At 54.9% G+C, this 24,633-nt stretch overlaps 2 protein-coding genes across 2 annotated transcripts; one reads left to right on the forward strand and one right to left on the reverse strand.

Annotated features, from left to right (window-relative positions):
* The first annotated feature begins 6,914 nt into the window (after nucleotides 1–6,914).
* Nucleotides 6,915–11,550, forward strand: SLC2A6 (solute carrier family 2 member 6). Its single transcript, XM_072883166.1, has 10 exons — nucleotides 6,915–7,019; nucleotides 7,647–7,809; nucleotides 7,911–8,117; nucleotides 8,738–8,837; nucleotides 9,372–9,583; nucleotides 9,733–9,885; nucleotides 10,254–10,362; nucleotides 10,584–10,757; nucleotides 11,067–11,212; nucleotides 11,301–11,550. The coding sequence occupies exons 1-10, from the start codon at nucleotides 6,919–6,921 to the stop codon at nucleotides 11,454–11,456; spliced, it is 1,521 nt and encodes a 506-aa protein (XP_072739267.1). The 5' UTR covers nucleotides 6,915–6,918; the 3' UTR covers nucleotides 11,457–11,550.
* A 531-nt stretch (nucleotides 11,551–12,081) lies between these two features.
* On the reverse strand, nucleotides 12,082–24,096 carry CACFD1 (calcium channel flower domain containing 1). The gene is made up of 5 exons (XM_072883275.1): nucleotides 23,927–24,096; nucleotides 18,856–18,928; nucleotides 18,298–18,423; nucleotides 18,045–18,152; nucleotides 12,082–17,585 (listed from the first exon to the last, which is right to left on the reverse strand). The coding sequence occupies exons 1-5, from the start codon at nucleotides 24,048–24,050 to the stop codon at nucleotides 17,492–17,494; spliced, it is 525 nt and encodes a 174-aa protein (XP_072739376.1). The 5' UTR covers nucleotides 24,051–24,096; the 3' UTR covers nucleotides 12,082–17,491.
* Between the last annotated feature and the right edge of the window lie 537 nt (nucleotides 24,097–24,633).

Consider the following 24,633-nt stretch of genomic DNA (forward strand, 5'->3'; position numbering starts at 1 on the left):
CCCGAGCCCCCTCCCAGCTTGTCACCGGGCACCGAGAGCCACCAGGGCTTGTCCCGGGCTGGAGGCAGCCACGGCCGCGTCCCGGCTCATCCTGCCCAGCGCTGGATTTTGCAGAAAACCTGAGCTATTTCCCAGGGCTGGCCCACCCAAAAGCATAGCATCCTTGGAGATGCTCAGCTCCTGCTTTCATGCAGTGTCGCTGCACAGATGTCCCGCATGAGGATCAACCACATCATCTGAGCGAGGTCAGACACAGATTTATGGGGTGCGAGGACCACGGGGGACCAGCTCTGAGCATCGCTGGCCACATCCCAACCTCTCCCAGGAGCCACCACAGCCCCAGGGAAATCCAGGCTCCAGGAGCGTGCGTCCAGGAGGGCTCCAAGGCCCCTGCGCTGCCTTGACGCTGCTCGCACACACCAGCCCGGGCCAGCAGCCACCCAAAAGCTGCAGCAGGAGATGCAGCAAGAGGCAAAGCCAGCACAGTGCACAGGAAGGGCTGGAAACCTGCAACCTTCCCCCACATCCCCTTTTTATCCACCATCTCAGTTTCACTTGTACCTGCAGGAGCTGGAAGTTGTGGGTCACAAGGGTTCACGTGACCTGAAAAAAAGCCCCACAAGCTGGAAAAAACATCCCACTTTTGGTAAATCCCATGCAGAGCTGAAGATCGTACCCACATCTTCCAGCTCATCCTGGCTTCTGGATTAGTCAGGTCAGAAACGGGACACCAAAACCTCACGCTGTAAGCATGGGGGGATGAACAAGTCTTTCACTTGCGTGGCAACCAGGAAACCCCCTAAATTCAACCCTTTTCCAAGTTAAAAACAACAGAAAAACCTCAATGGGAAATTCTAATTTTGCTTGGAAATGTCATTTCCAAATGGCACATGAGAAATCAAGCTCTGACCTAGCGTTGCTGACAGGCAAATATTTATCCTCACAAAATTTCCACATAAAACCATCACTTTTGTCAGTAGGTCTGGACACCAGAAGCAGAGGGGGAAGGCAGCAAGAGGGGAGCCAGGAGGCATTGGGACCGGCAGCCCTGCCTGGCCGGTCAGAGCCACGAGTGGCTGCGACCCCTCGAACAGATCACTGCAAACACAGCGGGTCTCTGAGGCTCCTTTTGAGACAAGATACAGCCTTTTCCAACACATTCATAGCAAGTATCTAATATTTCTTCAAAACTAGCTGTACCATTTTTTCCAATACATTAAACCAATACAAGCCTCTGCTCCCGAGCCCCGCAGCACTTCATCATTCAGCACCGCCGCTCTCGCCTGTGTCGGAGCAGAGCAGATCCTGTCCGACATACATTTCTCAGTCTATTAGGCAGAGTTATTCTTTTGCTCTGTGTTTTGATACTTACAAAGCCATTACCATCCCTCGCATGCACATCCATCATCGGGCCTTCAAACTCCAGAAAGTCCCAAAAAACTATTTTCCACTCACCATGCAGCCTGCCAGGCTCTGTTCTTCTACTCTGCGTTGCTTCATCCATCGAAAGACATTTCAGCAAGTTCCGAGTCCAACAAAATAAACAGATGGCAGCCTGAAAAGGTGGTGATTTTTTTCTGCAAGGGGGGAGCAGGGTGAGGGATACAGTAGGGAAGAGCCGACTTCTGTCTGCGTAGTTGGAAAAGCTACTCTGGGGCTCCAGGCACCGATGCCCATCTGAAGCCAGGGGTGCGAGGCACCGTTCGGTGAAGCCACAGGGTCTCGGAAAGCTGCGAGGGGAGCAGCCGTAGCTGCCTCCTGGGCTCAGGTCCCCCAGCTCCACGAGCGCCATGCCATGGGGTACACCCAGCCTGGTGCCGGTCCCCACCAAGCACCCACCCTCCTTCCACATGCCCCAGCACCCTGCAGTCACCAGCCACCCCCTGTGCAGCTCTGGAAACTCGTGGGTGAATGGTGCATGCCATTCACCCATGTTTTGCAAGGAGCTGGTTCATCACCATACCTCTGCACCGCCCCAACTGCTCCCCGGCAGGGACCACGCGCTCCCCAAAATCACCCACGTGCACCCACAGAGGGGCACCATGCTGCAAAACACCAACTCTGCTACAGCCTTGCGGGATGCAGGTGATGCAGAAAGCAGCAACCCTGCCCCAGTCCAGGGCAAAGCATCCCCAGGGCTGCCCCGAGCCCGGTGCAGGCACTGAACGTTATTACAGCTTGACCCAGCAATCACCAGTTCAGACTTACGGGGAAGATTTATGAAAGGATGTGGCCAGATGAGCGATAGAGACAAATAGCCTTGAGGAGTGACTGATTTCTCCTTTACAAGAGGAATAGAAATTAATTTATGAATTGGGTTAGTTAAGTTGCCAAGTGGCTTTGATGCAGCTTATTTTTTTGCATATGTTCATGATCTATTGCACAGCTGTCAGAGGGGGAGGAAGGTCTTATTGAGCTGGAGCAATGCATCACGCTGGCCGAGGCAGCCAACAGCTCTCAGCAAAACCAGATTGCCCTTTAATCGGCCACGGGTTGGTTTGCTGCTTTCCCAAAGCAGGCGCCTCGCTCCTCCCCAGTTCACCCTCGAGGGCCCGGAGCCCCGTCGTGTGCCGCAGAGGTGGGGAGCGGGGCAGGAGCCCCTTCCCCACGCCGATGGCCAAGCACAGCCCACTGCAGACACCACTGATGCGGAGCCTTCTTTCACCTTAGCTACCCCTTGTGTGTTTTGGTAGGACCTACAGAAAGTCAGGGAGAGTCCCAGGAGAGATGTGAAGCGGGGACAGGGTGGTAGGTGCTTTATTCCTTACCACCACAACACCTTTAGAAATAAATTATCCAGGGCAGAGCAGAGATGTGGTGCCATGCACGTTGCTCACCAAAAGCGAGGGCAGGGACCCGTTACACCACGCCTGAGGGACTCCCACCACCCCCCCGCACACCGAGGGACCCACCTGCCCGGGGGCTCAGCCCTGGCTCCCCGAGCCGAGACCAGCGCGGGTGCCGGCTCCCCCGAGCTTCCCAGCGTTACAGGTGCTTGGAGGTTTTTCAAGACACGAAGTAATTTCCTGTTTGAAGCAGTTGACAAATCTGCACAGAAACTGGATAACCCTTCACGTTTCAGGGAGATCCGACTGCTCCGGCTCCTCTCCAATATATTTTTTCTCTCCAAACATAAGGGAGGGGGGGGAAAGTTGGAGTGAGCAGTCCTCTCTGTCCCATGTCCAAGTGGCTTCAGGTTTAGGACAGATGTAGTGTCCTTCTGCAATGTCTGTGACAAGTGCATGCAGCAGCCACGTGCCGAGGAGTTGCCCCAGCCCAGAGCAGGGACCCAGCCCCATCCTAACACCACTCCCCGCCTGCTCCCTCCCAAAAGCCTCCCACAAACAGGGAAAAAACATGGTAATTAAATTATCACATAAATACAGCAAAACCAGCTAACGCGCATTTATGAGCTTGACGACGCTTCAGTTAATAGTTGCTTTGTAGCCAGAAGCACGAGAATTAAATCAGACACAGGCAATAGCCTCTTTGGGGCAGGAGGTGGCACTCGGGGCTCCAGCCCCGTGCACTCACATGCTGGGGTCACACCAGCACGGCCAGGCTCACCCCACTGCGGCAGCAGAGCAGGTCCTGCACCCTAGGCTCATTTTGCCGGGTCCCAGGGGCTGCAGCAGGCTGCCCCTGGCCACCCAGCACCCAGCCCGTGCACCCAAGCACAACCCGACTCGGAGGAGCTGCCAGGGCCTGGGGCTCAGCACCCCTGCCCCTGGGAGAGGGGAGAGCACAAAGCCCCGGGCAGAGGGGAGATGCGGATCCTGCTTTCTGAAGCCCCTCACTAGAGGCCACATCAATCTCCATAAACAACTGAAGGGAGGGAGATGAATCAGCAAGAGATGTTGTTGCATTCATGGCCATTTCATGGTCTGCTCCGAGTCATCTTCTCCCCACCCAAGCCACCAGACTGCACAGCCGGGTCAGCGCCCAGCACTGCCACCGATTCCCCACACCCCATCAGGACACATCGTCTCTCCCCGCTTCAGTTTTCACCTTCACAAACGGGAAGCTCCCAGCCCTTGTCTTTGAGAGACATGAACATTCAAAGGATGCACAGGCAGCAGAGCAACAGACCCATCAACGTGCACAGAAGACCCACAACGTGCACGTTCCACTCACCCCCGAGCACACCACAGACGTGCAATGCAGGTTTCACACCTTTGCTCTAAGCTGTATCACTCCCGGCAGGGACCCACAAACCAGCACACAAACCTCTCTGAGAAGCACAAGCCCAGAGCCGGCATGACCCTGCACTGGGCAGCACGCTCAGCCCAGTCGCAAAAAGCAGCAGCCAAGCAGCTCCGCAATGGGAAGAGCCAGAGATAACCAACCGGCCAGCCCACAGCTTCCTCCTTGCTAGGGATATCTGTAGCAAAAACAAGGATCAGGGAGGAAAAAAGAGAAAAGCCCTTACCTTGCAGCAGCCTCAGCCTCCGGAGACCTTGCAGTCACATCCCTCCATGAGCACCTCTGTGCTCAGCACCTGCAGCCACTTTTCACCTGGCCCAGCCCCAGCAGCATCACCCAGCCCCAGCCCCAGCAGCATCGCCCCGCAGCCCTCCACCCCCAGCACGCCCTCCTTCTGCTACCGCATCCTGCTTTGGGGGCCCTTTTTTAACTGGTAGTGCTGAAAGGCAGCTGCTTTGGGGTGGAACGTGGCAAATATTGCACTGCAGAGACTCAGTGTACCTGGTTTAGGGAAAAAGCTGAGGCCTGGGAGGGGTAGAGGGAATAAAGAATAACTTTCTCAATGAGTGGCCTTAGGGAATTCCAAGAGGAAGAACGCTGCAAATTTGCAGCATCCTTCTTCTTGGAATTCCCTAAGGCCAGTCACTTGCAGATTTTTCTTGATCTGCAAGACGCAACCAGCAGCGATGCTCCCTGGCCCCGGCTGCCCCATGCAGGGCCATGACCTTGCAGAGAGCATTGCCACCGTGGGAGCAAAGAGGCTCTGCTAGCCCAGATGCACGGAGAAAAATGCACGTGAGGGAGGTGACAGATGGTGTTTGCTGATGGAGGGGGTGCCCAGGGTGCAGGGACCACCTCCAGGTCAGCTGGAGGCTGTTGTGACATCCCTGCTCGGACCAACGTGACACTGTAAAGTTTTTGGATGAGCCGGTGTTGTAGTAGTCACTTTAGCATCAGTATCAAGGCTTGCTGAAGTCTCAGGCCACAAGAACTTCCACCTAGACCCACCGACCATGCACTGAACTTTTACTTGGCTACACGAAGGAAGAACCCCGAAACCAGTGCAAAGCAGAAAGAGAAGGAGGCTTCAACCTTAGCAGAAGCTGCGATCTTCAAGATAAGAGAGGAATCGGCTCGCCTAGAGACAATGAAAGGGCCCAATGAAGAACGGGAAGACCCCAGACCCAAATACTACTATTGGTGCAAACTGTCTCCTGAGGGGAGAGGAATTTAGATTGTAAGGGTATCATTGCCCAGGGATTTCTTTGTTCTGGGTCCCTCTCCGGAGGCACCCAGCTCGAGCTGTTTTCACCGCTGTACCACTCAATAAATTCGTCTGGCGTACGTCGTATCGGAGACTCTGCTTCGGGAAACCCAGGGTCGAGGCAGAGGGGAGAGGAAGCGCCTGAGAGTGAGTGTGTGCGTGAGCGAGGAGTGGAAAAGGGGCACCCGTCAGCTCGGGGGAGCTGCCGCTGCGCAGGGACTCGGGTCCGAGCAGTTCAGGTCTGGGGTGGTGGGTGTGCCACTCCCTGAATGGTGTGGGAATGCTCGGGCAGCGGCTTCTCCTTTAACACTGGCCTGCCAGCCCGATGTCGCCTTGCTCCGTGACCTTTCTTCCTGCAGAGAAATCACAGGCTCGAGTGCCTGAGTCAGCTGTAAATTCCCAGCATCGATCAGACACTAAATGCGGCACATCTTGGTTGCAGAAGGGGAACCAGATTGCGTAGAGGGAAGAGTGTAGCAGGTCCTGGCTGATATCGAAGCGTCACTGGGGTTCCCAGGCAGGCTTGGGGGTGCAGAAGCTGTCCAGGTGGTCCCGAAAGCACCAGGGACTAAGGTAAATGATGGAAACAAGAGGAGCACTACAGTGGTTCAGGGAATGACAGCTTTTGCTAATTAAATCCAAGTGCAAAGCCAGGAGGTGTGTCCCTCCCTTTCCTACAGGGCAAGTTTGGACCTTGCAGCCCCCCAGGACCCGCAGATGCCCCAGCACAACGCTGAGCCCTGTGGGGTTGGGGGGATCAGGGCCAGGGGGCAAAGGCACCCGTGGGCAGCCCGGGGTCCCCGGCAGCTGCACCCAATGTGGCAGAGATGCCGCCCTGCCCTTTTCCATCCTCATCAGCGCTCTTCATCCCCCTCACCTGCTCCCTGTGCCCCCTGCCATGTTCACTTCCCTCTCGTCTCCTCTCCTTCCTCTTTCTCAGCTCTGGTCTACGTTGAAAACTCTTCCCCAGGGTGGCTGTGGAGGCTCACGCAGATGCAATTTACCCTTGTAAAAAGAAGCAGAGTTCGGCCAGTCTAGCTGGTACCGGTTCCTCCAGGGAAGAGACATGGCCTTAGCAAAGGGACGTTTCTGCTCGTGGAAACGATTCTGCAAGGATCGTCTCTGTAAGTGCCGCTGCAGTGATGGGTTTTGGTGTCGATGGGGTCTGGGAGGGACAGGGGCTGGGCGGGCGCAGGGTGACGGCTGCAGAGCACCATTGTTTCCCTGTGGGTCTTTGCCTGCTGGTTTTCCGGCCCCCCCAGTTTCCTCCCCAGAGGCCAGCCGGGTGTGAGCCCACGAGACACAGATTTCTCTGATTAGGCAACGCTGGGCAGCCTCTCCCCTTTCGCTTTCAGCTGCTTCTTCCTCCCCTTCCCCGGAGGCAGCCCCGAGCATCCGGCCCCAAGCGAAGCGGCACCCACACCCCGACGGGCACCGGCCACGGCACTGCCATGGAGCCAAGTGCGCGGGAGCCCCTCGTGAGGAAGACGAGCTCCTCGTATCGGACCTTCCCCCAGAGCACTGTCAAGAGGCTCAACAAGGAGTACCTGCAGTAAGGGCCAGGCTAGGGCCATGGGGCTGGCTGCGGGGTGGGCTGTGCCCCCCATCCTGAGAGCACTGGGCTGGGGGGAGCTGGTGGAAGAGCTGCTTCATACTGCTGTCGTTCCTGAGTTGCTTCGAGATGGGGTCTTATCCCACCCAGGGCGTGCGGTGCCGGATGAACCCGCCTGGGAGAGCTGCGGGTGCGCGTGCTTTTGGGCATCCGACTCTCGTGCGGACATAAGGTCCTGCTGGGGGGCACGGGGGCCTTGAAAAGAACCCCCTCCCTGCTCTGCCGGGATGAGCCGGCTGCCAGCGGGGTCTGTGGTGCCGCCCGGTGCAGGTTCTGCTTTTCTCAGTTTGTTGAACCTGCTGAAAACTGCCCGGCGCAGAGGAAAGCATCGGCGGTGCCCAGGGGGACGGGCTCTCGCCCCCCACCACATGGCAGGAGCGGCTGCTGCTCCACTCGGAGAAACCCCACCAGCCTGGGGCTGTGCAGGGACATTCCCCAGGAAAATTTCTCCGTGGGTGTCACGAGAGCCTCGGCAAAGGCTGGGGGAAGCTGCAAGGCAGAGTTAAAGTTTCTGCTGGGTGCGATAAGGGCACCCAACACATCCTTCTCGCTCCGTCCCTCCCTCAGGAGCCTCCACAACAAGCGGCTCTACCTGGCTGTGTTTGTCGCTGTCCTGGGGAACTTCAGTTTCGGCTTCGCCCTGGTTTACCCCTCACCCGTCATCCCTGCGCTGGAGGCTCACCCCAGCCCCGCGCTGAGGCTGGACCAGCACACAGCATCCTGGTTCGGGGTAAGGAGCGAGGTTGTCCCTGCCGGGGGTGAGGAGCAGAGCCAGCGGGTGTGCGAGGGGAGCCCAGACCCACCGAGGCCCCTCTCTGCGTCTCCCCACAGTCGGTGTTCACGCTGGGAGCGGCAGCGGGGGGGCTCAGCGCCATGCTCCTCAATGACCGCCTGGGCCGCAAACTGAGCATCATGTTCTCGGCGCTGCCCTCCGCCGTGGGATACGCGTTGATGGCCGGCGCCCAGGGGATCGGGATGCTGCTGCTGGGCCGCGTGCTGACGGGCTATGCCGGCGGCGTGACGTCCGCCTCCATCCCGGTAACGTGCCGTGAGAGGGAGTTTGCCAGGGATTCGCACGGCGGGAGACAGGGCGGTGCCGTGGCTGAGCCTGGGGCGTCACGCTGCTTTTTGGAGCCATCAGCAGAGCTCCAGGGCTGTGGCTGGGCGATGGGGCTGGGGGGAGGATGCACTGGGCTAGTGGCCCCGACACGGCCAGCCCGAGCTGCCTTCACAGCGCTGGACTGACTTGCCCACAGAAAAGGGAAGGCAGGTCCTCCATCCCTGCCCTGTTCCTACAGGCAGTTATTTCCTCCTGTGTTTACCGAAGGCCGACCTCGTGTTGCATGCAGAGGGGGAGGCAAGAATTGAGCAACCCTGGGGCCTGTCTTTCCAGCAATGGGAGTCTGAACATGCTGCTGGAGCACTTCTCCCATGCCGGGGCGAGGGAGGGAAGCGGCCGTGCCTGCAAGGCTGTCCTCTCCGCCTGCCAGGACCCGCTCATGCTGCTGGTCTGGTCATGTTTCCATCCAAGAGGGCGGTTTCCCAGCAGTTTGGGTTTCCCCTGGCTGCGGTGAATGACTGTGAAGTGACAGAGGACAGGTTTTAGTGGTGATGGCTATATATTGCAGCTCTGTTAACCGTGTGTTGTCCCGCTCCAGGTCTACATCTCAGAGATCTCCCACCCCGGGGTCAGAGGCTTGTTGGGTGCTTGTCCTCAGATCATGGCTGTGCTGGGCTCCCTCGTCCTGTATGCACTGGGCAAGTATCTCAGTGTTTGGAGGGCAGGAAACCCTCGGCGAGACCTTAGGGAAGGGGAGTTTATTTTACACAATTTTCTCAGCAAGTTGGTGGATTCCTTCCCCTCGCAGCCAGCTCACAACCACCACCACGGGTGTGCAAAGGGGGTCTGGAGAGGATGGCCTGTGCATAACCCACACGTGTGTGTGTGCTCAGAGGGATGAATCCATAACCCCCGCAGACCCGTGGCCATCCCCGTGCCTGCAGACCGGGGTCCTGCCGAGCTTTCACCAGGGCTGAAGGGCAGCACGCGATGAACTGCATGTGCATCTCCTGCCAGCGTGGATCTTGCTGGATCCTCTAAGATTTGGGGGAGCTTGCTGGAATTTCCCCATATTGAACAACAGCTGAAAAAGCTTCTTTGCTAGGAGAAAAACATGGAAAAATCCCCCTCTAGATTTTGGGCTGCTTTTTTTTTCCCCCCTCTGGGTTTATTAAATCTCTCCATGTGGAAGCAAGGCCAGGACTCCCCTCCTAACTGTCCTGCTCCGTCAGGGCTGGTCCTGGACTGGCGCTGGCTGGCCGTCGCAGGGGAGGTGCCCGTGCTCGTGATGATCGTCCTGCTCTGCTTCATGCCCAACTCGCCCCGGTTCCTGCTCTCCCGGGGGAAGGATGACGAGGCCCTGGGGTCGCTGTGCTGGCTGCGGGGCAAGGACACGGACTACGCCCGGGAGTATGAGCAGATCAAGGACAGCGTGAGGAAGCAGGTGAGGAGGCTCACCTCCGGCACGGGGGAGATGTAATGTGAAAACTGCAAAATCCAGCCTCCTTTGGGCAACTCCTGAGCCATCTTCTGGGTACCGCGGTGGAGCCCAGAGGTGGTAACACCTCGGCTTTCTGGCTTTGTCCTCTCCAGAGCCAGCGAGTTTCCTGTGCTGAGATCAAGGACCCCTTCATTTACAAGCCCATCCTGATCGCAGTGGTGATGAGGTTCCTGCAGCAGCTCTCCGGTGTCACCTGTGTCCTCGTGTACCTGCAGTCAATATTCAAGAAAACATCAGTCATCCTGGTGAGCCCTGGGGTTCGGCCTGTGCTCAGACTGCTCCGTCTTCCGTGATGGCTGCCCGATGCTCCAACTCCCCTGCAGCTCTAAGACCCCAACTTTGAAGCCTTTTTTTAAAGCACCTGGTTGGCAGCAATGGCCGAGCACCTGCCCTGCAAAAGGCTGCGTGAGGATGGGAAGCAGGACTGGCCCCACTGTCTCCCCGCTCTCCTCCTCCTCTCCTCCTCTTCCGGCTCTTCTTCTCTGGTCTCTTATTATGGGAGGATAGCTTTGACAAAGGCAGCAGCCAGAGTCAAGGCAACGCATGTAGGAATTTGTGTTGCCCTTTCCCTGGCTCTCCCATCTCAGCTTCCCCACTGCTTTTGCCGTTGCAGAAACCAGAGTACGATGCAACTCTTGTTGGCTTGGTACGTCTGTTCTCAGTGATGATCGCTGCTGTGTCGATGGATAAAGCTGGGAGGAAGATTCTTCTTTTTGTATCAGGTATGTCTCACTGTTGTGCAAGGGAAGCTCTTATTTAAGGATTTCCAGAAGCTCTGCAAACATGCAGGAGTGGAAACTTCAGCCATACAGGACTTGGGCAGGGAGTGGGGGAGGTTTCTTTCCTTTAGCTCATGAGCAGAGGCGTTCCTGGGAGCTCAGCTCTTGGCACGGAGGTGATCACTCACCCATCAGGCCCACTATGCTGTTGCATCTCTCCACAGCTGGCGTCATGTTGGTCTCCAACCTGACCATGGGGCTCTATATCCACTTCATGCCAGCTTCTCAAAATGGCACCATTGCCAACAAGACCCTGGTGAGCTCTGCCAACCTTCCTGCTGAGCCGACCAACTACATCACCCTCATCCCTCTCCTGGCGACCATGTTCTTCATAATGGGTAGGTGCAGAGAGCGAGAGCCCAGGACCCACAGCACAGGGCTGGATACCAGCCTGGGGGGATGTTTCTCATCTGAGACAGGATGATACAGAGCAAGGAGATTTGGGCTTGGAGTTGGAAGGCAGGCAGATATCCCTGGAAGACCAAGAAAGACCATGGCATCTGAAGTCACTTTGAGGACTGACAGAGCATGAATGGGGGGGAATAATGATTGATGCGGGAGCAGGGCAGGATTGCACAGGGCTCTTCTGCACTCTCCAGGGGGCTTTAAAGCCTCAACAGCCTCACCTTGCTCCTCCTCCCCTGCAGGTTATGCCATGGGCTGGGGCCCCATCACTTGGTTGCTGATGTCGGAGATCCTCCCTCTGAAAGCCCGTGGGGTGGCCTCGGGCCTCTGTGTCGTCGTGAGCTGGCTGACAGCCTTCACCCTGACCCAATTCTTCCTCCGGGTCGTGGTGGGTACTGCCCTGGGAGGGTGTCCGGCTGCCCCCCCTCAGACCCCCTCTGCACCAGCTCATGTCTGCTTTCCGTCCCGCTTTCCAGGAAGCCTTCGGCCTCGAGGTGCCCTTCCTATTCTTCGCTGTCATCTGCGCCGGGAACATCTTATTCACAGGCTGCTGCATTCCAGAAACCAAAGGCAGATCCCTGGAACAGATCGAGGCCTTCTTCAGGACTGGCCGGAGGTCATTCATGAGGTAGGAGCTGCCATCTCCCAGCCGTGCCAGGCCACCAGTCCACACGCTCAAGGGAAACAAAGAAAATGGTTGTGCTGCTGGAGGTGGAGGCTGGAGCTCTCTGCGAAGGCAATGGGAGAGGAACGGGTGGCAATGACTCTCTTGCTTTGGATGTAGAAGTTGCCAGCTGGAACTTTACCTTCTCTTCCTGTCATTCAACACTACGTGTTGCTCTCTGGGCAACATGTCAACCTGAGGTATGGGACCAGGTAGCCAGTGCCAGGCTGGAGATAAAGATGTCCTGGAAAACAGAACATTTGGCTGTGAACAGAAGACCATGCCTGTCCTTTGCTCAGCAGCCACCCAAGCAGCCAGAGAGCCCCAGGGTTTGGCTGGAACAGAGTTAACAGCTGTAGCCGTTTTGGCAAAAGTTCATCATGTAGTTGCAAGAATAAAACAGTTCTGCCTCCAACTGCAAGATGTTGTCTTGATTTGCAGAGAAGGGAGCTGCAGGCGGGTGGGATGGGAGAGGCAGACCAGGACTGTGACAAGGGGACCACAGCAGCCTGCAGCTTCCCAGATGAGTCTTATGTAGTTAAGGACTTTGAAAGAGGCAGAGCCAGATATTTTGTACAAAAAGCTGCCACGTTTTATTGCTCTAAAAACACACATTACACTAGAAGCCCAATGAACAAGACCACATAGAGTTCACAAAGAAAATCCAGGACAAAACAAAGAACGGGAACAGACCAACATTCAGCTGTAGTGCAAGTGATTCACTGTAGGAAAGAGACAGTAGGTACTGACAGTACTTTGTGCTGGGGCAGGTCCTTCCCACCCCAGGGTTTTACTCATCCACAAAGAGGAAGGTGGATGCACCTCCATCGTGGTTGTGTGTGGAGCCTCCACCTCCATCACTCTGAGATTTCAACTGCATAGTTAGCAGCAAATCGCTCTTACCCCTTTCCCATGTGTCCTGCAAGATTAAGGACTTTTAAAAATTTTTTTAGAGCCTAACCCTAGGTAAAACACAGCTGCAGGAGGTGCTTATGGCTGCGAGGAATGAATGGCCTTACTGAGTACTACATCCAACCTAACTCCTCCCAAAGGGGCAGAACAACAAAGGCTGAGCTGGAAGATGATTTGCCCAAGCATTTGTCCAACCTCCTGAAATGCACTTGGCACCCCGAGGTCTGGTGGAGATGCTTGTGTCCTCCCATTCCTGGAACATTCAGCCTGCTGTGACAAGGAAGCATGGGGTAACATAGCATATTTGACCCAGATCTCAAGATATGCTGACTACTACTTAGATCCCCTGCAGCAGGAGATGAGAGAAATCACCTAAGAGAAGATGTGCTATCAGAGGATTCATTTAAAGCAGTCTGGGACAGAGGAAGAGAGGTGGGCCAAAATCAAAACCACAGAGAAAAGTCAGTATTAGACCTAACCTTTGCAGCTGAGACCCATTTCCAGAAAGATGTTCAGCCCTGGCTGGAATATGACTGTTTCTAAGCATGGCCTGATTACGAGAGGTCTCAAGAGCCTCTGGTTTCCACTGGCCTTCTGAAGATCAGGATCTCTGGCAGCCCTGTGCTAGAGCATTGTCTTTCTCACATGGCTATGGACCAGGTCTTGATATCTTCACTTCAGTGAAACCCTTCCCTGAAGACAGTGGATGTTTTTTCCTGAGGAAAAAATGACAAAGATGAATTGAGCTTCCCAGGGCTCAGCCTAAGGAGGAAGTGCCCAAATATGAAATGAGGTTGGACTCTTCAGGTCCTGTGAGAACCTCATTGGAGAAGCATTTTCTGAGTGACCTCCTGTCTTCCATATAGAAAGTCGGAGCGTTTTTGCTACAACATTTAGAGTCTGAGAAATCACAGTGGCTCTTTCCAGAGGTAGAATGGTCTTTTTATTCACTGCACACACAGAGAATCAATCGGCGTTACAAAATCAGCTCCTGCCCAGAGCAGCGAGGTCTGGGTACGCAGCAGAAAGAGAGCTTCTGCTCTTCTCTTCATGCCTAATGCACAGCCCCAGGGGACAGCGGAGCTAATATGCACAAGCGCTATCAGCTTCATGACTGAATGGGACATGGGAGAGTTGCATGCTGTATAAATGCATGGGGGTAAGAAGCGCACAGCTCACGTGGTGAATGGTGTAACAGTCCATTGCTAAGCGCACATATGCTGCCAGTACCCAGGTGTCTTTCCACGCTCATCAAGAACTCACTGTAGTCACTGCATCACCCGCTCTTGAGTTCTCATGTAACAAAACTTCTGTCCCATCGTCTCCCAAGAGGTCTTTCCAAGACCTGGCAAGCAGAACCTCTTCCATGGAGACCCTGTGGATTAGCCATCCAGCCTGGACACCATCAGCGGGGACTGGGTTGAGCCTGTAAAATCTCTAGAGCAGGGCTTTTAACTTCATTTATCCTTACACAGCTCCAAGCACCCTGATGGTGCCTCTAAACACAACTAATAACCACCATGCACTGTGAATGGGCATATTAACTACTGTGATGCTACTACTCTAAAGGTCCTTTCTATCTCCACAAAAACAGTCTCTTGCCCACACGGAGGTGAGACCATCCACTAACTGTCACTACAACTCTTAAAAGCCATGGGTGCTGTCACCAAGCCACATCTGCAATGATGGCAGCATCTGGCTTGGCTTCAGCTGCACCACAGACAGCTGAAATTCCCAGGAGCTCCCACTCCAGACGTCCATCTGTAGGAGTCAGCACTCTTGCAGCACAGATCTGAGACACCTCCTGTTGCAGCAGGCACAGACAAACTGAACAGAGCCCGCGTCTTTAAGCATTGTGGCCAAAGGCTCCAGCTCAGCTCTTACAGAAGAGTCCCTGAGGCCCATTTCCAACAAAAGCGTTGAGCTCGGAGCGGAGCTTTGCAACCTGCTAACGGTGGCAGAGCTGATGCAGATTGTTCGCTTGCCTGGGCCCCAGTGTCAGACCCAACTGCCACAAAACACAGCATGACAGCACTGCTGGCGTCCAAGGGAGTTCTGCCGTTGGTGCCAGGGGAGCAGAGCAGACCCATCTGTGCCAACGAGCCCTCCAGGTGACCTGGAGCAGCACCTGCCTGCAGCAGCCCCAGGGACGGCTGCTGGTCTATGGCATTAGGACAATCAGATGAAGCCAGCGAGGGTCCTACCAGTTCTGTGTTCCTCACCCTGGGCATAGATCAGCCTGCAAGCATCACTCTATCGTCTCTGCTTTGCCTTTTGCCTCCTGTCACTAAAGCTGCTGTGGAACTACTCACAGAGCAAAGCAGTCACTACCAAAGACATGCTCGTAGCTACGTGCATCAGTCTGCAACATTCCTCTACTATACACTACTTAACTCCCCAAACCCCCCTGAAATCAAAGCAGATGTCCTGTTTGCTAGGCAGAACTCTGCACTTCACCCATCCAATAAAGGTTCTGCACAGGGACACCGCTGGCTCGAAGAGCTGAGAAGCTATTACCACTGAAGCATCCCACGGGCTGCAGTGTGTTCCTCCTGCAGCACCCCATTACCGCAGGCAGCGTGGTCCCTGCACACATGCACAAGGAAGGCCAATGCCCCATGTATTGCATGCAGCGACAGGGATCAGCCCTGAGCTGGGAGCTCCGAAATAGCACAGCCTTTATTGAAACAAGCTGCACCTGGGCTGGTGGTGCCTATTCCGCGTCCCAGACAAGCTGGTGTCAGAGCAATCACGGTTCAGAGGCTGGGGGGGAAAGGAGCTTAGCACAAAGCGGCTACCTAGCGTCCAGCTGCAAGGGCCCGTGTGTGTAAATAAACCCAAGCCGCGTTCCTGACTGGTGTAAATCCTCACACCTCCCTGAACGCCAAGGAGGAAACAACAGCTAACGTTAGCTGGCAGCTTAGCCCCCCGATCTCCAGGGACCGCTCTGCTCCTGCTGCAATGCCCACACTACACCCGTACCCAGGCACCCCCTCCAGCAGCGGCTCCGTCCCAGGCTCTGCCAGGGATGTTCTGGTGTCGTTCAGCTGACGTGAACGCGCACCGTACCTAGAGGAAGGACACGTTACATAGATAGTTTCCAACACAACACTGCTCAGAAGCCACAGAGTGGCTGGCAGACAGACCCTTCTAACAGACAGCAGCCAGCCTCCAACAGCGTTTCTCAGACAGCAATGCAACCCCTCTGGTACCCCAGTGATTCAAATGGGACCACGAAGTGTTGGTGGCAGCGGGAGCTCAGCTCCCAGGGCAGAGGCATAAGAACAGGCTGCAGTCCCCGCTGCCACTGCTCACCATAGCTGCTCCCTGCCTTGGCTGCCAAGGGAGCCCAAACCTCCAATACCAGCACCTACAGCCCAGGTTTCCTCCCTTCCCTCTCCCAGAAGGGGGGGAAAACAAATTTTGTCAAGCCAGTGGCTCAGAAGATGACAAAGGTCAAAGGACAACACACTTTTCAAAAGTCTGAGAAATGTTCTGAAGGCTGAAAATAGGATTTTACAGCATCCCGGTTACAGCAGCCAGGGCTCTCCCTGGGTTCAGAGACCCCCCAATGAAATGAGGTAGTCCTTTGAAGGACAGGAAACAGAGCACTCCTTTCTCCTATGTCCAGAGAAACTGAGTCCCATCAAAATACTTAAATAACTAGAAATAAATTATTCCCCCTTTTCCTAATCAAAACAAAAAGCAATCACATAAAAATCAAATAAATTAAAACCCCCAGAAGAAACCGTGACGAGAAGAGGGGGATCTGGACTTAGCGAGCAGTTTTGTTCTGCATGATACAAAGCAAACAGAAAATACAATGTGAAAATCACTGATGGAGCCTGGAATAAAGAATTAAGACATCCCAGCTATCCACACTGAAACGGTACAGACTCTCTGTGTTTGCAAAGGAAGGATATGCCACCTTCCCGTGCAAAACCAGCTCAGGACTGATGCAAAAAACATGAGCCCAAAGACAAAGGCTGTACCAGACATAAGCAAAGAGCAGGTCCCTTGCACAGAGGGATGGGTCACGGGAGCAGGAGCAGATGCAGGGAGTGAGAGATAACAGAGCAGAGTCCCAGGCTCACGAGAGAAGGATGCTCTTGCACATCAGTAACCCTTATACCAGCAAAAACAACCCCGCTTGGCTCAAGCAATAGTACCCTTTTTCAGCTGAGGTAAAGCAAACCTCACTTCCCTTCTTCTCCAGTAAAAGAGTGAAGCTTAAGTAAAGTACCCTTATTAAGACAAAGTAATTAATTCTTATAATTCAAGTAAATTGCAGTAACTGCCTGCAGCTGCATCCAGAGGAAGGGGGGACTGTGCTTTGGAGGTATCAGGATCTGCCCCAGCACCTCTGGCAGCTCCTCTGCAGAGATGGTTATTGTCTTTATACAGGTTTTTTGCTGGAATTCCTTTCCCGTGCAGCGATGCCTCTGATGCCTGGCCTAACTGGACCCATACTAAAATATACTCAGTGGAAGAAGGCCAAGCTTAAGCATCACCACGTATTGCTAAACCCTGGGTTAGCGTTTTACACCTGGGAAGGGCCACACCAAAGCACGTTACTAAAAATGTGTAACGCGCAATGGCGGGTTACCCTCAGGCGTGGGGCCAGCAGCTCCCTGACTGCCATGAGACCAGCGCAGGCAAGGAGCTGGCACGTCAGCTCTGTCCCTCCTCACCCCATCCGGAGAGCCGTTCCCAAATGAGCATGGCATCCTCGGCTCGTTATTAGGCATCACTCCAAAGAAAGGCTACCTACCTAAAGGCTACCAAAGAAAGGCTTGTAAAGCAGCACTCAAAGAGCCAGCACCTCTGCAGGAAAAAGAAAAAAAAAAATAGGGGGACCGTGAGATATTTGCTTGAAGGTTGAGGAGGAGAGAGGGGCCAACGCGCTGAGGTCTGGCTGCTGGTGTGAGAAGAGGGCACAGCCTGCCCCAGCCCCTGAGATTTCCAGTTGCTGCAGTGTCCAGGGAAATCATGGCATAACAGAGAAGGGAGTGGGCAGAGGGAAGGGCAGAGTGGATTTCTGTATCTTCACCATCTCAGTGTCCAAGAGAGGTTACCCCGAGCTCGCGTGCTTCAGAGAGCCTGTCCCTCTAGGGACCCCGTGAGCTTCTCTTCATCCATTTGCTTCTGCTGCTGGTGGATCCGAGCATAGGAAATGGCATCTCCCCTGCAGAGAGAAGGGACAGCGTGGGGATGTGAGCTCCGGGTGCCCACCATGGTGGGTACAGCACCTGGCAGAGAGGTCTCCCAACTGGGGCCCAGGCTCCTCCATGCCGAGGGATGCCGAGAGTTAAATGAGACTTGCTGGCCCTCTCCAACCCCACCAAAGCTGCTCACCGCCCTCAAAGCTGGGCCCATCCATCCAACGGCTGCAGAAAGAGGGCTGGGACCCACAGGGCAACCTAGATTGAGCTCCCAAGGAAAAGCTCAGAGCTTCAGCAAACCCTAGGACCTTCCCTCGCAGGGCTTTGAGATGCTGGCAGGGAGATGTTCTCTGGCAGCATTGACACCTGAAAGCATGGTTAGTACAAGAGGAAAGCATAGCCCGAGGGAGGCAGATGGGGGTGAGGGCTGGAGGTCCACCTTCCCCTTCCCTCCCCTCCACAAGCAGACAGATCTCTCTTACTTTTTGCCGAGTGCTGACAGGCCATAAAGCACGCCGGTGGCAAACGCAATGGCATTTCCAAAGAGCGTGGTCAGCGTCAGGCTGAGCATGACAGGGAACGCAGCCATCCTGGAAGACAGAAGCAGCCCTCAAAGCTGGGCTCCGCTCCCCACGGGACGTGGGGATGCTCGTCCATCGCGGCGTGCCCACGTGCATCCCAACGCGGTTCCCAGGATGGCTTCACCACCACAACACACCCCAGGAGCATCCTCACCCGCAGTAGAAAGCGGCTTTCTGCCAGGGCCGCAGCTTGTCCGCCCTCGCAGAGACGGCATTCGCAAACTCGATAAACTGGCAGCAGAAGGGGGCTTCGCACAGGAACAGGACGAAAGCATTGAGCCTCCAGATAGAGCAAACCAGAGTTAATCCTGTCTGCGTGGCCCAGGGCAGGGGTTGGCAATGTCCCCGGGGCCACCAGAGACCAGCCGCTCCCGTGCCCCAACACAGGCAGAAGGGAATGGCAGGGCTGGACCCCACTGCGCTCCCTCCCTGCCTCCTGATAATTCCCAAACCCTGGTGCCCGAGACTTATTTTGGATAAGGGTGTCTCAGTATTTACCTAAAAAGGGGTGAAGAAAGAATATAAATAGAATAAACCCAGCATCTCAACCTACCCGATGGAGCAAGATCTGGCAATTCACAGAGCCCGCAGAGCCTGACGGACGTTTCACTCACGTCCGCTGCCCAAGCAGGGCAGCTCTGCCCCTTGCCCAGTGGCACCTAATTAACCAAACCTCCTCCCCAGCAGAAAAAAGAAAAGAAACTCTACTCACATCATCCACACGCCAGCCGCGATGTTCAGGGGGTTGATGGTGACACAGTTCCAGAGACCAGCGAAGGCACAGGCTGGAAAGCAAAGAGGCTTTCAGTGACCATGAAGACCAACCCAGCGTGCCCACGGGGACAGCGGGGCCGGAGCCCGGCAGGCAGGGCTGGCTTCTCCTCCCAGCTCTGCCCTGCAACGGGACCTTGCAGCCACACCAGCATGATTTTGCTCTCCTGGATTTTGGGCTGTTTTGCAGAGTGGGGACTGCCCAGAAGAGCCTTTGCCTTGGCCAGCACCTCTTGGCACTGCAGAGCACCTGTACAGACCAGCACAGGAGGGAGGGTGGAAAGGTCTGATGGCCCGAACAGGAGCCCGGGATGCAGGGGAGAGGGTTTGTTCCCAGCTCCTCCGGTCAGGTGTCCTTTTGCTCCGAATGCTTGGTGTCTCAGACACTTGCACAACTATTTCACTTGCGTAGAACAGAGCATTTGCTTTTACGTAGAGTCATGTACGTGGCACCCTGTGGCACCCCGGTTTTTATTTGCTAAGGAATTACTGCTTTGTCCTGGGATGAACAAAGAGGTCCCAGCAGGCACCCATCTCTGAGCAGCACGGGGCAAGTTTAGCAAAAACATGACTTGCAGCACCAAGGCACGCAGGCAAGCAAGAAAGAAAGAAAGCAGAGGTGAACCTGGTCTCAGCCACACAGCGCTGGTTCCGCACTAGAGATGGGCAGAAAAGAGCCAGGTTTGGGTCTCCGCCAATACAAATGGAAGCGGATGCTAGATCAAGCAGAGCCCAAAATAGCCCCAGCACTCCTGATTCTGTAATGCAAGGAGAGGAACCAGGCAGCAGCGTCCAAGCCGAGGATGCACGCACCTCCTTCCTGCCTCATTAAACTTGCAGAGTGTTCCTGGCACTTGATACGGCCCTTTTCCTACCAACAGGCTACCAACAGGCTGCCGCTGCTCACCTGGGAACCCGAGCCCAAGCAGGGAGGGCAGCGAGACACGGACTGAGTCCACAGTAAACACCACCACCCTGCAAAACTCCAGCTAAAATCATACCGCCCTTAAAGCCTGTCTTGGGGATGATTAGCGGCACAATGAAGAGCAGCAGAGTCCGTCTCTGAGAATGACACCAGCCTGGGTTTGGGTATTTCAGGTGTCTGCTTGTGTTTTGCTAAGGGGATCCCTGAGCAGAGCTGCTGTGAGCAGTCCTGACCTTCAAAAGCCTGGCACATGTTTGCAAGGTTTCTTTTAAGCAGTCACTGCTGAATCCTCTAAGTTCCCTTAAAAATAGTTATCCTTATTTACCAGACTGAGAAACAGAACTGCAGGCCTGTGACAGGACCGATCGAAGGATATCCCACAAGCAAGTGACCTCTTGGTTTTAGGAAACAACCAAACAAGGTTATTTTTAAAGGCTTCCTAGGACTATTCCACAGGACCCAAAACCTTTCGGAGAATCCTGCAAGAACAAGATCAGCAAGCAGAGGAGAAATGCCAGAGGACGTGTTAATATCCATGCTCCAAGGGCACTTCTCATCCTCCCATCGCAAAGGGACCAGTGCCAGCGTCCCCACACTGCAGGGGAAACTGAGGCACTGGGGTGGGATGATCTGCTCACAGCCACACATGCAAACGGCTGGAGAGCTGGAAAAGCGATGGCAAGCAGGATTGCTGGGAGCAGCGGGCAGCTTGGAGAGCAGGGCACAAGACGGAGGTTTCTAATTCTTCTCTGTGACCAACAAGCCCTTGGACGCTGATGAAATAGGAGCTCAGGGGAAGCACCGCAGGCTTGTGACACTTGCTCTCCCCCAGGAAAGCACGCTTCTGAAAATAATGCTAAATGACTTTCTGACACTTTATAATTAGCAGAACAGCAAAAACCAGGTGCATCTCGACTACCCCCAAAACACAGCGAGGGTTGGGGCAGAACCCTGCCGAACAGCACGGCAGAGCGTAGAGGTCCAAGCGGTTCACAGCTACAAAACTCCTCTCCACCACAGAACAAACCGAGGGAGGCAGAATGTTATTTTCCAAGTAGGTTTTTGGCCTTAGTCTTTTTTTAATCTAGCCAACCAGGGGTTGTTTTGTCAGGGTTCTGGTTTGGTTTTGTCCTCAAACATGCCAAAACAACCCTCAAGCACTAAGTGTCCCTGCAGGAGTCTCAGCTAAGCAGCCACCCCAGTGCCAATGGGCTAATGACCCAGCAAGCCTGAGCTGAGCAAGCCCCTATGTCAGCACGAGCACCAACCAGCAGGAAAGGAGTCGAAGGTTTATAATTGCAGGAACACTGCGCTCGGTGGCGGCTGCCAACAGCCACAGAGATAACGATTGGGTGACCTTCCGTCTCCTTCGCAGAGCAGCGCATCCCACAGCAGCCTGGTACATCCTTGTCCCACCGGGACAGGATCGGCTCCTGCCTCAGTAGCCAAAAGGGGATGGAGCTGCCAACCCAGAGACTTCTTTTTGCAAAATAGAGGCCTCGCAATAGGTTTAAAATGTAGATAATGCTCAATGGCACGTAAGCTATGGAAGACAGACAGTTCTGCCATTTGTTTAACTGCTGTCCCATCCCGAATCCCTGAGGAAGCACAAATAACTGGGAGCTAAAATGAGGGGGAAGAACACCACCCCCTACAAAGGCTCTATTCATTTCAAGCAGCTGGTCACTGTCCTCAACACAAGCCTATTTTTGCTCCTGGAGCATTTTACAAAAGCCACAGACTCTCCTCGTCCTTTTACAAACAGGAACACAAGGAAGAGAAGGGACTTGGCCGAGGTCACCAAGCCAGCCTGCGCAAGAGCCAGAAACAGATCCCGAACCTCGTTGTTCTCGTTCCTGCTCCAGCCCCTGGACCTCTGTGGCTTAAGCGAGTTGTGGGCTGCAGGTGCTTGCACATGGTAGACGTTGTCCGCCAGTCTCACCTCCACTAACAAAGTTTCTCTTCCTTTCTACAGGGAATTTTTCCTTCTGTAAGAAATAATCCAGCCCTGTAGCAGGACCACAATCCAGTTGCTCAAAATCCTTATGAACAATTTCTGTTCTTTCATAGCAAGCTTTGAAAATAGCAGCCTTGCCGTGTTATTAGTCCCCCCTTTTCCAAACTGTCCACCTTCAACAAGGTGGTGCTGAACAAGGAGCATTTTGAAGAGGGCCATTACTAGCACGGGGCTTTGGAGGGTTGCCTCTTGCCACAGACCGCCATTTCCCTCCTCATAAGAGGAGTCTGTGTCTCACGCTGCCTCGTTCTCTGCCTGATGAACCTAACGAAGGGAGACTGTCAGGGCTACAGAGCAAGCTGTCCAACTCCCCAAATCATCGGCAATCCTGTCAAGAGCCTGGCTCTTCTTCCAAAAGCTTCTTCTCCCAGGCTCACCCACATACGTAAAACTCTCAGCTTTCTTTTAAAAACAAGTCATGAGTTCTCAGAGCTGTGAACAAAAGGTTGGGAAAATAATCCAAGCATAGTTCAGCTGCTTTGAAACATGAAGGCAGAGAAAAAAATACGTCTACAAAGACTTGCGCTGCTTTTAAGCCATTCGTGAGCTGCTCTAGCATGAGGTGGGCAACACCACCAGCGTGACCCAACAGCCACCCTCTCCAGCTCTTCACCCTCCACCTGCACCCCCTGAGCCGTGCATGGGACAAAGCCACATAAAAAGCACCGAGGCTCCGGCTACAGCCCCAGCCCGTGGGAAAGACGCCGCTACACTAAACCCCCACCTGGGACCTGCACTGAAGACACGTCCCAGCTGGTCTCTTGGCCGTCTGCCGGGACAAGAAGCACGGGGGCCCCAGGCAGAGCATGGGGAGGCCAGTACGTTTTGCCCCGTAAGCGCAGTCCTACCAAATCTTTTCACACCTCCAGAATTTCAGCACCTAAGACATAAAACAGTGAGAGCAGCATATGTTTTCCCAGCCTAGCCAAAAAGGGCTGCGACGAGCCTGCCCAGCGATACCACAGTCTACAAGGTCAGCTGCAAAAACGCCGTGAGCTTGTGCGGTCAAGTCCCGAGGCAAGAGGCAGGCCTGGGAAGGGGGCAGAGAGGGGGATCCGACGAAACACTGCAGCCGAGGAAACAAACCAGGGCTGACTGCACTGGCTGAGAAACACTCCTGTTTTACTAGAAGTTGTGGACCTGAAGCAGAAGAAATTCTCCATCCTGTGCTCTGCAGGAGATCAGACTAAGTGGTCATAACAGTCCCTCCTGCTTTTAAGAGCTATTAATCTCTCCACAGAATGTAGCAAAACAGCGCTACAGGACAGGCTGATTTCTGGCAAAGTTGCAAAGACTCTTTCCCTGGGAAAATTTTTTTCAGCAGCAGGTAATTCAGAGCGCAGCCAACTCACTTTGCTGTACGCTGGCTCCCTTCTTCTCTGTGTTCAAGACTAAACCCCTTAAAAACACACAACACAAACCAAGTCCGTTATTCGCCTTCAAAAAAAAAACCAAACCACACCACAGGCAGGCCTCCGTGATCAACAACAGGAGTAACAGGAAACCTGCTCCAACATTCAGAACGGGGAAAGAAAATAAGTTGCAGGACCATACAAACACCCGACAGTCCGATAGGATGAACCTAATCCCACGGCCCCTGTTCCAGCCCTGAACCTGACCCTGCTGAGTACCTGGTGCTGGCAGCAGAATCATCACCTGGTTTATCTGCCCACAGCCCTCCCGCAGGACCAGGGGCTCGGCTGCTGCTCCCATCACTTCCAGCGAGTGCTTTACCCAAGGAGAAACTTGAGGATTTGCAGATCCCCCCGTGACGTCCCTTCTCCCAGGTGCCGCAGTTCAGCAAGTTCGGTGAGCGCAAAGCACATCCTTCGTGTGCCAGCTAAAACCACCCCAACTTCAGGCACGTCCACGACTCTTCCTTCTGCCCGAAAGGCAGCAAACTAATGTCTAGGGCAGACACAAACCCGTAACCCCACAGGATTGTTTCATGGCACACCCCCCCACGCAAACGTGACCCTAACACGAGGCAGCAGGACCCCGACACGCGCTTCCGCATGCACAAGCGGTGCCGAGGGGGAACCTTTGGCCGCAAGGGAAGGGGATACTTACACATGCCCCCGATGACCCCGGCAATCCTGCAGAGCCACCTGTACCACCAGGTCATGCCATCATCGGCGGAGGAAGCCGCTGGGTCAGGGGCTGCTGCTTGGAACTGCTCATCCTGCGAGCTCATCGCACCCCTGCTCCCGGGGGGTCAGGGGGCAGCACCCCGCTCCCCACCTGAGCCCCAGCAGCGCAGGATGTCCCCCCCGCCCCAGGTGACGCTCCCCCCTCCAGCCAGCCCAGGAGACAGCCCCTAAACCCAGCCCTGCCGCTGCTGGGCCTCTCCCCGCGCCCCCATGCAGGGCCTGGCCCCCCCAGCAGCCCCCCCAGGGCTGACAATGGAGGGTCTCTGCCTGCAGCAGCGATGCCAGCGGCCGTGGGAGCTGCCTCCACGTCTGCCTGCGTATTGCATTGTGGGTCCCCTCCTCCAGCAGGCAGGGCTTTGATGTCACTGTCATTAAAAGGCTGGTGGGCAGAGCCCGTCGTGTACATATTCATAAGCAGCCACACAGGCATGCGGTCCACGCCAGGGTCTGGGGTGCGCAGGAGCTCCGGGTCCCGCTTCCCCCGGCTAACAACTGGATGCTGTCATCCAGGCAGCCAGTGCCTGCTCGGAAGAAAGGGAAACACGAATTTTTGCATTAACGTGAATTTAACAGCGTTACAAAATTCTGCCCTCGAGATAAGAGGGAACACTCCCCTTAATCTGAATG

This window comes from Ciconia boyciana, chromosome 18 (assembly GCF_034638445.1).
Source record: "Ciconia boyciana chromosome 18, ASM3463844v1, whole genome shotgun sequence".
In the NCBI taxonomy this organism is placed as follows: Eukaryota; Metazoa; Chordata; class Aves; order Ciconiiformes; family Ciconiidae; genus Ciconia; species Ciconia boyciana.